Source organism: Microtus ochrogaster, chromosome 15 (genome assembly GCF_000317375.1).
Source record: "Microtus ochrogaster isolate Prairie Vole_2 chromosome 15, MicOch1.0, whole genome shotgun sequence".
In the NCBI taxonomy this organism is placed as follows: domain Eukaryota; kingdom Metazoa; phylum Chordata; class Mammalia; order Rodentia; family Cricetidae; genus Microtus; species Microtus ochrogaster.
Window position 1 is genome coordinate 25,604,072 of NC_022017.1, and position 14,268 is coordinate 25,618,339.

The window sequence follows — 14,268 nt, forward strand, 5'->3', positions numbered from 1 at the left end:
AGGGACCAAGGGAAGGCAAGTGGGAGCTGAGGCCACAAGCAGCATTTGGAGTGCTGGGTCAGCTGGTGTGAGGGCCTGGCCCAAGCCTGGAGCCAGAACCAGCCTGAGCTACTGTAAGGGCAGGTCCTTTCCGGTCTTGGCCTCCCTGGCCTAGATGTGGTAGTTGGCTGTGATGACCCCCCCCCCATGGCTTCCGGTATAGCCTGTCATGGTAACCGCCTGCTCTGGGGAGCTGTGAGTCATGGGTGACAGGATGGTTACTCACCGACCACCTGGCTTGGGGGGTGCAGAGGGTGCTCACCACTGTCCTCCCCAGGCCCCGGCAGGCCTCTTCCTGGCTCCTGTTGTGGCTTTGCCGGTGGTGCTGACCACAGTCCTAAAAGCCCTGTGGGCATGACCCTTGGTGAGATGGGAGCTGAATCAGGCTGCTCCTGTGGCATCACAGTCCGGGGGGTGGGCAGTGTGGGTCACAGGACTTCAACATGGACAGGTCACCTGAAGGGTGGTAGGTCTCCTCACCAGTCACAGGGCAAAGAAGCTCAGGTCAGGCCGTTGTCTCTGGGTCTCGAAGCATGTGACACCCATAGGACATTGGCACAACAGCCTTAGAGCTAGAACACCCGAGGACAGCTCCCAGGAAACCTGCCAACTGGAGCCCCTGTAACCACAGAAAGCTACCCCAAACCCACTGCGGTATTAGGACTTACCAGCTGAGAGGGGAGTGAGGTACAGTCTGGAATGGACTTTCCCCAGCTTGTGTGTGCAGAGGGCTTCACCTCTTTGGGCTTTGGCTGTGGGGGAAACTGGAGGGTGGGACCCTTTCTAACCTGGTTTCCTTGGAGTCCTGGAGACCATGAGGCATGCCAAATCTCATCCTTGGGCCACCTCTTCCTGTCTGACTGTATCCTGACCTTAACTAACACCTCTGCTCAGGGAGACTCAGTGGAGCTCACGCAAACCTCACGGGGTTGGCCTGGAGCACTCAGAAGATTCAGGGCCAGTGCTCAGTTCAGATCCTGATGTTAGGGGTAGTTCAGGGGACAGGTGGCTCTTGGATAGCACGGGCTCATGGTGTGTGTGTGTGGGGGGGGTGGCCTCTAGTGACACAGAGGGAGGTGTAGAGGGAGCACTTGGGAGGGCATGGTGTACTCTCTAGGTGTCTCAGGGGGCTTCCTGCAGGTGAATCTAAACAGGACTTTTAGAGGGGTGGAAAGCAGTCTTGGTCAAACTAGGTAAGATCACAGTAGAGACTCCTGAATGAGCAAGCATGACTGTCAAACACATTCAGGGGTCCCCGTGGGAATGGAGAGGCAGACACAGTACCGGGGTCCTCAGAGATGAGCTCACCCAGACTCCATGCCATTACCTTGCCTCCCTAGCTCTAACCCCCACATGGCTCTCCCGCAGCGATCCATCCCAGAGGGGCGAGGTGGCACTGCCAGCTGTTACCAGTGCAGAGAGGCAGGTGATCACCATGAAGGGAGATGTCTAAAAACGATGCTTCCTGCTCTGTTTCTCCTCTCACACTCTCCTGCTGAGCCTCCGAGCCTCGGGCTGGCCTGGAAGGGCACGTGGACCAGGGTTCTATTGCTGCAGGTGTTCTGGTGGACATGGATGCCCTGCTGGGGTTTGGGCCAGTGTTCTGAGCTGGGATGGAAACCGGTATTTTGGACCCAGGTTGTTCCAGAGCAGGGCCCCTCTGTGCAGCCCAAAGCCAGCCTACTAACCTCTCCGTCTCCCAGGCAGGTGAAACAGCTTCAACAGGCTCCCTGGAGGCCTCCATTTTGCACAGTCCTGAGTCCGGCTGGGATAGGGCTCAGCTCCCCTCCCAAGGGGACAAGAGGCTGGCGCCCTCCCTTGTCAGATGAAACCCCGGCCCAGGGCTCCCTCAGCCTGATGAAAGGGTCATTGTGTAGTACAGGCCGCCCGCTGTCCAAGGACAAAACGGCCGTTTGTCCTCTCTCCTTGGTGTGGGGCTGGGGGCCTCCCCTCAGGCTGGCCGATGGGTGGGGGTGGGGACAGGTGCAGTCCAGGCTCCCTCTCTTTCCTTGTCTTCCAGCTCAGTCTGCCCCTCCCCCCAGCTCCCCTACCCACCCAGGGTCACCTTGCCCTTGAGTAAGTATCCCCAGACTTGGGCCAGGCTTGCTGCTGTCTGAGAGACAGTGAGCTTTCTGGTCCTGGAGGCATCCAAGTAGATGTAAGCATGACACCAGGGATTCTGAGGAAGGGCTCTGCTGGACCAGCGAGTCCGGCGCTCTGGGCACCTAAGCAGTTAGATGTGCAGCTGAAATGGCTGTACCGGTGCAGATACGCTGCAACCATGGCCGAGACTGGGAGTAGACAATGCTAAAGTGCAGTGGTCCCGATGTGGCCATGGCAACTATCGTAGTAAGGTTTTATATTACAGTGATGAATACCATAAGCAAAAGCAACTTGGGGGAGGAAATGGTTTATTTGGCTCACATCTCCCAGATCAGTCTATTGGGGGAAACCAAGGCAAGACCTGTACTCAGGAACCAAAGCAGAAGCCATGGAAGAGTGCTGCTTACTGGCTTGCTCCTCGTGGCTTGCTCAGCCTTTCTTAGAGTACCTAAGAGCAGTACCTGTAGGATAGACCCTCCCTTTTCTATCCTTAATCGCAGACTTGCCTACAGGCCATTCTTATAGAGGCGGCGATTCTCAATGAAGAGTCTCTTTACTCGGATGACCCTAGCCTGTATCAAGTTGATGTAAATATTAGCCAGTACTACAGCTATAGGTTGTAAAGCTTCCCAAGAGCTGGAGCAGGACTAGGGACAACAGCAATCACTCAGGCAGGCACCTAGTACATAGGTGGAGGAGAAGCCAGAACCCCAGTCTGAGAGTCCCATCAGCTGATACTTCAGGGCTTCCATCACCTTCCAGAACCCTCGGCCATTGTGCTCCCAGAAAGTCTACTTTCAGGTGAAGCTACTACATGTGGCCAGGTCCCTGGGAAGCAGAGGACAGGTCAGAGTCCAGATTGCTCTCAGTAGCAGGCCGTTGGGTGTAAAACTGATTTGAAATGCCCTTTTGGGGTTGCACACCTGTTATCCTAGCACTCAAGGCTGAGGCAGGAGGATCACAAGTTTAAAGCGAGCATGGATTTAAACTGAGGCCTGTCCTAGATAAAAGTCTTCAGAATGAGAATGGGTCAGCTGTCTTCTTGACTCCAGACTGGGAACACAGGTCCCAAGTTTCACGGTTTCCAGAAGGCCCTCACCTGGGAGCCTGGCGTGACCAGCCTGTCTGGAGTCTCTTCCCTGACTGCTGGCATGGGGGCTAAACCAAGCCACCTCAAGCGTAGGAATGTGAGGGCGGGGCAGCCAAGGCCAGGCGTGTCTCTGGTCAGGGCGTCTGGTGCTGGATTTGAACCCAGGGACTGGTTGGGTGGGTAGGTTGTGTGGAGAGAGCACTAGTCAGGGCCTGGTAAGTCTAGATGCTCTTTACATTGCCAGAGCTCTGGGACAGAGCGGCGTGGCTTGAGGGACCCCAGAGGCACAGCCCTCAAGATGGCCAGAGAGAAGTGTTTAGACTTCCGTCCTGTCCCCCTACAACAGGAGGTCCTAGGGCTGGACAGGTTCCCTTCAGACTGTGGTACCTGTGGTGGGGGCTCCTGGCCCTGCCCGAGGTTCTGTGTTGCTTTCCCGCCATCTTTGCAGTAGAGTACGCGGTAACTCCACCTGAGGGAAGTCCTCCTTTTGTGCGATGGCCCCACCTGAGGAGCAGCAAAGGTTGAACGGCCAGTGTTGCCCTCTGGCAGTTTGCAGGTCAGCCTGGACTCCTCACAGAGTAGTGCAGGGGCAGGGTGTATGGGCAGGACTAAAGCCGTCTTCTGAGGTGGGGATTCCTGTAGCGGGAAGGAGCAGGGTAGCCACAGCTGCCTTGGGAGGGTATCAAAGAGGCAGAGGCAAAGCACTAGGCTTTATCTGTGCCAAGCTGCTGTTCAGCCTTGGGTAAAACACTGCCCTCCGTTGAGTCTCCTCTGGAAAATGGGAAGAGTGAACTCCTAGCCAGGCTGTCCACTAGGATTGAGTGGCACCTTTCCCAGGGCATTCGATCAGAGGCAATTGGCTGGGGAGGCCACTGAGGTCATGGAGAAAGCCAGAAGGTGAAGGACCGGGGAGCAGTGCCCAGGGGTCTTCTGACTCAGTTTCCCAGTTATGATGACATCAGATGACAGGGCTGGGTCTTGTTGCTGTTTGAGGCTCACACTGTCCTGGGTGCTGTGTGGCCAGCAGGCCCCATCCTCTCTAGGTTCTGTCTCTCATCTTACGTTGGGTAAGAGCTCAGCCCTGCCCTGAGGTCTGTGAAGAGATGGCGACTCACTGACCTCTGTGTGTGGGACTTGGTCCCCAAACTTACAGCTCACAATATGCTCAGAGTGTCCCAGGAAGTGCTGGCTCAGACATCCAGCGTTTAGACTCCCAAACTGGCAGTAGGCCAGTGGGTCCTGCCAGCTCCCTCCCACCTTTTACACCCACCTGTCCATCTGTCGCTAGGTCTCAGGTTGGTGTCTTGGCCAGCCATGCCTCAGGGCACCCCATATCACATAGGCTGTATAGTCAGTGCCATGATGGACTGTTTGGGGGGCTCTCAGTTCCGGTTGGACTTCGGCCATCTCAGTGGCCTGGCATCTCTGGATGTGGTGATTTACATCTGTACTGTGGGAAGCAAAGAGAAAAGCTAGGGCTCAGGCCAGAGAGATGCCACCTCACCCCCTGTGCCGGACTGGGCACACATGGCCATGCTAGGAGCAAGAATGAAGCAGGGCTTCCTGGAGGTGGTGGCAGTGAGCTGGGTAAAGATTGGTCCATTAGGGCCAGGACCTGGCACGTTATGGGGGGCCTTGTGTGCTAGGAGAGGTCCTGAGACTTCTGAAGTTGGAGGCCAGTGGCATTACAGTGACCCCTGTAAGAGCTCCGCGAATCCATCAGCCCCCTTGACCCCTCTGCCCATTGCTCTGTGTGCCACTCTACGGCTGTGGCTTTCCCATCTCCAGCAGGCCTCCTGCTCACCGTCCGCTTTCTCCCAGACTGCTTTCTTTCTCTCCAGGGTGGGGTCCCGGGATGCCTGGATGGAATGCCAGCTATGTGGAAGGGTGGGAAAGCCTTTAGCAGAATCTCTACTCTCTTGCCTGGGAACACCAGGAGCAGCTGAGTGGATCAGTGGCCTGGAAAGATGGGAGCCAGTGGGAGGGGCTGCCTCCAGGGGACCCAACCATGGGCAGGCTGTTCTCTCTCCTGACAGGTAGACTGAGGCCCAGGTTGGTCAGAAAGGGTCAGAGACTGAGCAGAACTGGACCCTAGACCCCATAGCCACAGAGGCCCTCCTTAGGATCTAGCCTCAGGTACCCTGGTTTTCACCTCAGTCCCTTGACATTCAAATGGGGAACTGAGACCCAGGCAGGTCAGGGAGGGGCTTTAGGATGGTTGAATTCCTAAGCAGAGCCCTAGAAGTACCTACCCTCAGCCCTTTCCAGTCCCCGGGTACCTCCAGGCCCTTCTAGGTTTCTTTCAGTCTGTTTTTTCTTCTGAAAGTTTAGGCTTTAAGGTCCACTGTGAGGAGCCACTGTGGGGATGGGTAGAACAGTAGGCACCACTGTGGGTGTGTGACTCTTGTGGCTCTGTGTCTATGGGTGCAGGCTCTGTGTCAGGGCATGCTAAAGGGCCAGTTGGATGGCCAGGCTGGACCAACCCTCTGGCACTCCCTACACAGCCTCATCTGGGTCCAGGTACTTCCTTCTGAGATGATGCACACCTGCAGCCCCAGAACTTTGAGGTCTAAGCGGAGGATCAGAAGTTCATTGTTGCCCTTGTCTACTTAGTGGTTTTGAGATTAGCCTGGTCTACATGAGACCCTGGAAGGGAGAGATGGGGAGGGAGAGAGGAAGAGAAACAGAACACAGCTCTGGAGCGGCGTGCTCTGCCCACGTTTCCGAGCTGGGGTTACCAGCAGAGGAAAAGAGGCTGAAGGAGGACCAAAGGGAGGACAGGTGGCCTGAAGGCAGTGGCCTTGTTACCTGTTGTGTTCTCCTCTGACCACTTCTGTCCTGAAGACTTGCCTAATGGCCTGGGTGGCCTCTATGTGGTCAGTCTTACCTAATTCAGAACGTAGCTAATGCTGTGTGCCGGGGGACTCTGATCTGGGGACCAGTCTACACTGGGGAGACATTCCTATCCCCACTTACCTGGCAGCAAGACCATTGAGGTTCCTCTAGCCCTGTCTCCCACACCCCCCAGTACCCCTCTGTGCTCCAGAGCCTGGGAAGAGCCCTTGGGCCCCTCAGTGGCTGGAAAAGCCCAGGACACACCTGCCCACCCGAGGGAGAGCTCAGCGCCACCCTCCAGGGGATTTGCTCAGTTACTTCCTGGATGAGTGGACCCAGGCCCGCCTTCCTGGCTGATCATAGATAATTAGAACATTCCTCAAATATTTTGCCGGAGGATGCCCAAGAAGGAAGAATTACAAAGCGCCCTGGGCCAGGAGCGTGGGCTGGAGTTGCTGAGCAGCTGGGCAGCTGGGCAGCTGGCCGGGCCAAGTCTTGGGGGCCCAGAGGGGAACTAGACCAACCTTTCCCTACCTTCCAAAGTTGGGACCAGGGCAGGAAGGCATGAGGAATGGGCGTTTCAAAGCCAGGGCCATTTTCGGACTGATCCCTGGCAGGGATGGGGAATACGTGCTCTGAGCAGTCAGCAGCAGGCGAGAGGCAGAGCCTGCTGCAAATGGCCTTTGGAAAGGATTTAGGGTCACATACTGAGTCCAGGGACCCCATGGGGGCGGGAAGATGCGATGCCTATGAGGAGAGATATCCACAGTGGGAGAGTAGATGAGAAAGTGGGGTACAGCAGGAGGGAGAAGAGAGAGGCCCAGTGCTGGTGCCACGGGGTAGGTGGAATGGAGCAGAGAAGGTTGCTGCTCAAGAGGTTGGTTGCGTCTGAGGCTGGGAGGGCCGGGCCAGGTCCTGAGATGGGGCAGGTTGAGCGTAGTGCAGACAGGGCCTGGGGCTAAGCCAGGAGCTGGAGCATGTAGGGGTGGTGGGACAGGAGGGTTAAGGGGCCTGTCCTGGGGGAGTTTCTTAATAGGCACCCGCTTCTGAGAGAAGAGTGCCCAGGTCCCTGTCTGTGAGTGTCCAGGCTAGGGTGAATTCAGTTCCAGTTCTAAACTGGATTCTCTGCCAGCCTTTCCATCCCATGACTTCCATCCTGTGTGTTTGTCCTAGCCCAGCAGCCTGGGGGCAGCCTGGTCCCACGTGGAAAGGGCTCGGGCCAGAGAGAAGAGCCCTGCAGAGGTCACTGCTATTATGGAACCATTTGCTCTTGTGCGTAGTAGAGATTTAAAGGGGATTCTGGGGTGAAGAGGCCTGGCTCCATGGCCACCTTAGGACCCATCTGGGGATTTTGGAGGTGGCTGGAGGCTTCCTCTGGGTGGGAGAAACTGCTTCATCACGGTCACCTCTGCGGCTAGCAATGACACCATTCCTCTCTGGCCATTTCCGTGGAAAGGGACAAGGTAAATGGCGTGGTTTTCACGGACCCGTCACCTAGGATGGAGTGGGAGCCCCATGACTTCCCTACAGCTATCGCTTGCCCTGCTACGCTGAGGGTGTCCCATGTTTCACTCAGCTGGGCATGTGAGCCGTGAGTCAGGTCTTGTGAGGGTCCCTTAGTGTGTGTCAGTGCATCTGAGATGCCTGATGGAAGGCCTTCATCCCCTCACAGACCTTCATTCGTTCACCCACTGAGGTGTGGGGCAGAGGGCTGAGCTGGATTTCCTTCCCTGCCTGCCCGCCTAGGAAGCCGAGCCCTCTGAGCCTCTGGGGGAAAGCAGTAATAATTGGTATCACGTTTGGCCCCCGATGTTTTCATATAGCGACATTAAGTTCAGTCTAGCACAGAGTGGGTCTTTTCTCACTCAAGCATTTTAAAATTTGGCCATCATGAAGGATAGGTTCGATCCCCCCTCCCCCAAAGCAGAGGCTTTGGAGGGCCTCTTTCCTGAAGGAAATAGGAGTGTTCTCCATACCAAGTAAGGAAATCACCACCTCAGTCCTGGGCCTAGGGAGCACTCTTTCCCCAGGCTTTAATGTGAGCTGATGCTGGAGAGAGGGTACTTGGAGGAGACCCCAGGGTGAAGGCTGGCCTGAAGAAGGGATCTGGCCCTCCCCCACGCACAGCCGTGGCTCATCTGGTGGTTGGTTGGTCTCCATACTGTCTGGGGTCTCTGATACTGTTTTCCCTTGGTTCTCAGACCGTGAGTGAGCTGACTAGATGGGAGGGAGGAAATGCCTGAGGGTGGCCCTTTGGGTGGGCATGGAGCCTACAGTGGGCACTCATTGCTTCCGGTTCCCACTGGAGGTGTGGGGCACTGCTTATCCCAGAGGGACTGGTGGAGCCAGGAATGCATCAGCCATGTGTGTCCAGTGAAGGACTGAGAGACCCCAGTCTCAGGCCTGCAGGATACAGATGACCCCCACACACGCTAGCTGTGGTGTGGTGCGCGCATATGTGCCAGCGCAAGGCTTCTGACATGTGTCCAGGATGTTCTCACATCCCTTTACTGAGGAGGAAACTGGAGCACGGAGAGGTTAGGGAGTGTGCCTGAGCCTTCCCGTTCAGCCATGAAGAGGCATTGTTAGGGTTCCCACAGAGCTTGTCGGCACCGGAATTTGTGGCCCTAGCCACTGTATTAGAGGACCGGGCGTAGGTAGCCTGTATCTACCACTGGGAAGTGCCAACAAGGTTGAGCTCTTCTGTGCCCTTCACTCCTTCCTCTAGCCCCTCGTCATGAAGACAGTCCCATCCCCTTAAGTTTCTGGAAGGTAGAAGGGTCATCTTGTTGTCCAGGGCAGTGCCCCTTGTCACAGTGCCAGATTGTCAAAGCTGGGCAACCCAAGACTCAGGTCCCCCTGGTGGCCTCTCCTGTGAGCCTGGAGGTCTCGTCTACAGCTGCTCTGAGCTGTTGCTAGGAGCCTGATCCAGGCCAGAGGTGAGGAAGGTTTGTAGGCTCACAGTGTGGCCCACTGTTCCTGGCACTTGGCCCATGTCCTAAGGCTCAGGAGCAGTTTGAGGGACAAGCCCAGAACAGAAGAGTTCCACGGAAAAAGTCAACCACAGCGGCACATGACCCCTGCCAGCCAGGCTTCTCTGCTCACAGGCCACCCTGGTCTGGTCACTTGGACACCTGAGCAGGCAGCTGCTGGCTGAGAAGAGGGTTTTCCCAGGTGGGATGAGAGCCGGGGCCCACCTGCAGGGTGGCCTGTTGAGGATGCCAGGCAAGCTCTCATCCCACTGCCAATAACCTCGGCAAGGCCTCACACGCCACTAGTCTCCTGCTGGCACAGGTTACTTTGGTTTTAGAATTTTAACCATGTTTCTCATTCGTGGGCTCTGCCTGCAGCTCCCTTACCCTGTCCCAAAGACTTGGATCAGCCAGGGTCTAACCTGCACTGGGAGCCTGGGATCTGATCAGTCAGTGCCAGGGGCTAGGGTATGGAAAATTGCAACTGGATCTCTACACCATAAGCACAAATGAATGAATGAATGAATGAATGAATGAAGCCTTTTTCAGCAAGGAGGCAGCTCAGATTGGGTTTTGAGAATGCACCCCAAATTGGCTTTGCCCAATAGGGTTGTACTCTCCTACAACCCCAAGTAAAAGGGCCAAGGTGAGATTATAGAGTGAATTCAAGGTCGGCATGGGTTACGGAAGGAGGCCTGGCCCCCTCCCCCACTCCCTGGTCTCTCTCTGGGCTCACTGAATCTGTGTGGTTTCCCAATGCACAGTTCAGCCTCCACCCCTGAGCTCTGGAAGAGGAGCGCTGGCTCCGAGTGGGACTGGAGGCCTCCCCGTGCTCTCTGAGCACTCGTCCCCACCCCTGCCAAGCAGAGTCCTTGCAAGATTGGAGTGAGGGAGACCCCACAGAGGCTAGCCTCAGGAGCGTGTTGGGTACTGTCAGTGGAATTCCCACTAGCACAAAGGAAGACAGGTTTGATGTCTTCTTCAAATTGTAACGGTACCTGGTCATTTAGGCTACGCTCCTGAGAGCCTATGATGCACACCCTGGTGAGAGTGTGTGGGCACAGCAAACTGGGTTGTGGGGCTGGAATTCTCATCCTGGCAGCTCCAACACACACATTTGGTGAAAGCCGACTTCCGGTGGGTCCTTTGTATTGAAGTATGTAGAGTCCTGGGAATTGCAGGTTGCTTTTTAAAAAAAAAAAATGAGAGACACAACAAATGAAATTTACTGCTCTGTCCATCTTAAAGCACAGAATGGTGATAGTTCGTGTTTTCCTAGCACCCCACGACCACCAGCCTATATAGCTCCAATCACCCGGATGGGAATTCCACAGTTACTCAGCAGTCAGACTCTGTCCCCTCCCACTCCCCTGTTTTCTGTCTCTGTGGGTTTGCCCATTCTAGACATTACCTTTAAATGGACTCAGGTGACATCTGGGATTCCGTGTCTGTCTTCTTTCTCATGGCATAATGTTTTTTGAACTTTTCCCATATTGGGGCATGAATGCATGCTTCATTCCTTTTTATGGCCGAATAATATTCCATGGTATGGGCATACCACATTTTGTTTTCAGCCACTCAGCCGTCAATGGAGAATTGAGTTATTTCCATCCTTTGGCTACTGTGAATAGTGTTGCTGGGAGCATGTATACAGAAGGTTTTGTTTCAACACCTGTCTTCAGTTCTTTTGGATCTATGCCAAGAAATGGAATTTCCGGGCAGCTTTGTGTGTGACTTTTAACTCTCTGCCAGACTGCTGCCCACAGCGACTGTGGTGCGGCGGGAGGACCCTGCTCCTCTACCTCCTCACCCGCAACTGGTGCTTTGCAGCTTCTCAGTTTTGCTCACAGGGATCCTGGTGGGTGTGCGGTGTTTCACATTCCTGGAAGGATGGGCGAGGTCACATCTACTGTGTGTGCTGCTTGCTTCTCCCGTGTCTCTGTGGGAACATGTCAAATCCTTTGCAAAACAGGGTTGTTGTCTGGTTGCTGAATTCCAACCGTGGTTTCCTGTGTGCTTCTCGGGCATCTAATCTACTTGTTCATTTATTCAGGCATCCTATTTGAGCTGAAGAGGGCCCTTTCTCTGCAGGTCGCTCTTGGGCCCCCAATTCAACTGGGATTTGTCATTGTTCTTGAGGCACCTACATACTTTTGGAGGTGGCATAAATACAGTAACATCAGGGAAAGCAGGACTGGCGTTTAGACTCTCAGAACACATGCCCACTGTTCCCCTCCTCGATGCCAGGGCGTATGGAAGGGAGAAGTAGTTTTCCAGAGAGGAGAGACAGCATGCTAACAGAGGGATATACGGACACAGTCAAGGTGGACAGCGGAGGCAGAAGGGAGCGATCATCAGAGCCAACCCCTAGGCTTACATTTTTAGACAGAATCAATGAGGAGCTATGGATGAATATTGAGCAGGGGGAGTGATGTGGTCAGATCTGGGTGGTAGAGGGAGCTGCCTGTAGGTGGGAAAGTAGGCAAGAACCACTGCAATGGTTTCTTGCTGCCCGCAGTTCACCCTGTGTCCCCTTAAGGTCCCCACGGCTTAGCCTGTTGACCTGGGTAGGCAGTTGAGGCTTTGAGGTCCAAGCCTATTGCAGGAATTTGGGATCAAGCAGCGCCCTTGAGGTCTGGTCCCAAAGTGACTGCTTTGCCGTGGCGGTGCCTGGTGGAGTTCTCATCCATCTCGTTTCCCCAGCTCGGTTTCCGAGGATTCTACAGTTACTTTGGGCTAGATTCCCCAGATTCCAGCCCGCTCCCAGCTCCACCCGCCCAGATGCCCTTCCTCAACGCCAGCCTGGGGTGTGTTCACCCCATTGTGTCACAAGAGACGCAGGGGGGCTCTTGGCCAGATTAACAGGTAGAGCAGGTGGGCGGGTCACAGAGATTGAGTGTCACCGAGGTTGCGGCACATGCTGGGGGCTCAGGCCACACGGGGACTGCCCAGCTGCCTGGGGAGTACGGTGGCCTGGAAAAACACAGAGTTCTCAAAGAACAGGCAGTAGGCAGAGAAGGGCACTCATCTTTCCAAGGGCCCAGGGCCTAGTTGTCAACTTTGGGGACTCCTGGGCGTTCCTCTTCACCATTGCTCCCACTCTGTTTTATCATCATCATCATCATCATCATCATCATCATCATCATCATTATCATCATTTGGTTTTTCAAGAAAGCGCTTCTGTAAGTAGCCCGGGCTACCCGGAACTTGCTTTGTAGACCAGGCTGGCCTTGAACTCAACAGAGATCCACCTGCCTCTGCCTCCCAAGTGCTGGGATTAAAGGCGTGCGCCAGCACTGCCCGGCTCAGACTGTTGTTTTAAAGCCGGAGATTTTTTTTTTATCATTTTTTATTCAGAGTCACCTGTCGCCCAGACTGACTTCAAACTCTAAGTAGTTGATAATGATCATGAACTCGTGATTCTCCTGCCTCCACTTGCAGTGTGCTGAGATTACAGGCATGAGCTGCTACACATAGTTTATGTGTTACTGTGTTTTTAGCCTCGGGCTTTGTGCATGGAAGGCCAGATCACCACTAACTGAGCCTGAGCCCTGGCCATTAACCTGAAGACTAGCTCTTTGCTTCCTCTTGATGCTCCTTCTCTGAGTACCTAGAACCAAAAAGATCAGTAAAATGGCTGAGGCAAACTTTTAGCAATTCTTCAGGAGATCAGAGGATCGCCAGATGGTCCAGGAAGTCCATCCCCAGTGGTAGGTACTCAAAAGATCGAAAACTCAGACAGAAAGCAGCAGACACGTGCCCCTTCACAGCCGCAGCTGAGAGGTGGGACGGGTGTCTGTCCATGGGGAATGGATCAGCCAGTGAGAGCACATTGTGCAGGTGGAATATTATTCAGCCTTTAAAAGGAACGAGGCACCGATGTGTGCTGCGGCTCGGATAAACTTTGAAAGCATTTATTTTACTGAGTGGAAGAAATCCAGCCCCAAAGACCACATGGATTGTAAGATTCCACAGACTGCCCGAGTGAGCGGCAGCCCCGTGGGAACAGAGACAGATTAGTGGCTGCCAGGGGCTGGGAGTGTCTGCTCATGGGTACAGAGTTTCCTTTTGGGATGTTGAGAAAAGCTTGGAACTTGATAGAGGCGGAGGTTGTACAATACCACGTGTGTGCTAAAGGCCACGGGGCTGTACATTTTTAAATGGTTAATGTTATGTTATGTGAATTTCCCCTCATTACAAAAACAAACAACTGTGTTGATAATACTCCAAGCTCAGAGTGAACTTGGCAAGAGGCTTCCTCCTTGGGAGTTGCCAGGAGTCATTACAAAGGCAGCTATAGGCTCTGAGCCCAGCCCAGCACACAGTAGGTGCTTACCTCATGTTGGATCCTGTCTGTTCCCAGCGCACCCCACTCATGTGGAAGTTGGGGGCACTGTTTCAGGTGTGTCTGTTTGCATGCTGGGATCAGCAGGTGTTTACACCCATTCTCTGAATGTGAAGCTTAGGCTCAGAGTGTCTCCTCAGGGTCACACACAGGTAGGAGCTGGATGTTCTTCGGGCTCAGAAGGAGGAGATAGGAAAGCCCAGTGGTCTCCGAGTTGGGCGTGCCACTCCAAAACCACCGGGGACTGTGCCAAGGCTGTCAGATCCCAGGTGGGTCTGCTCGGGGGGATGTGTGCCTGACTCAAACTTGGGGACCATGGCTTCTGCAGGTATGAACTGGTCTGTGGTTCTAACACTTCCAGGGCCAGTGAGGTTCAGCGGAGGGAGTGTTGGGTGCCAGTGGGGGACAGCAGACTACCCGAGGGGTTCTCAACCTCCATCTTCTCTCTGCCTCCACAGAGCACTGTCGTCCGTGGTGGCCCTGGGAGCCAACATCATCTGCAACAAGATTCCTGGCCTGGCCCCACGGCAGCGTGCCATCTGCCAGAGCCGACCTGATGCCATCATTGTGATCGGGGAGGGGGCGCAGATGGGCATCAATGAATGCCAGCACCAGTTCCGATTCGGCCGCTGGAACTGCTCCGCCCTGGGCGAGAAGACCGTCTTCGGGCAAGAGCTCCGAGTAGGTAAGGGTGTCTCTGGGCCTGTGGGCTGGGGACCAGGTCACCCACCAGCCAACACAAGTTCAGGCCAGACAGCCCACACAGCTTGTGTGTATGGATGAGCATCCTAGCTCTGGGCTGTGAGGTGGGGGCACAGTGACCTCTGTAGACAGGAGCAGAGGCTGGGGAGTCAATGCAGTGGTGGGGCTCTTCTGTATCTTCA

General features: G+C 54.9%; 1 protein-coding gene across 2 annotated transcripts in view; it reads left to right on the top strand.

Moving 5' to 3' along the window:
* The window catches only part of Wnt7b (Wnt family member 7B), a 41,757-nt gene that overhangs the window by 6,844 nt on the left and 20,645 nt on the right, over positions 1 to 14,268 (top strand). For both annotated transcript variants that reach the window (XM_005354398.3, XM_005354397.3), the window contains exon 2: positions 13,843 to 14,069. In XM_005354398.3, the coding sequence (XP_005354455.1) occupies positions 13,843 to 14,069 (227 nt within the window). The remainder of the gene's footprint in view (positions 1 to 13,842; positions 14,070 to 14,268) is intronic.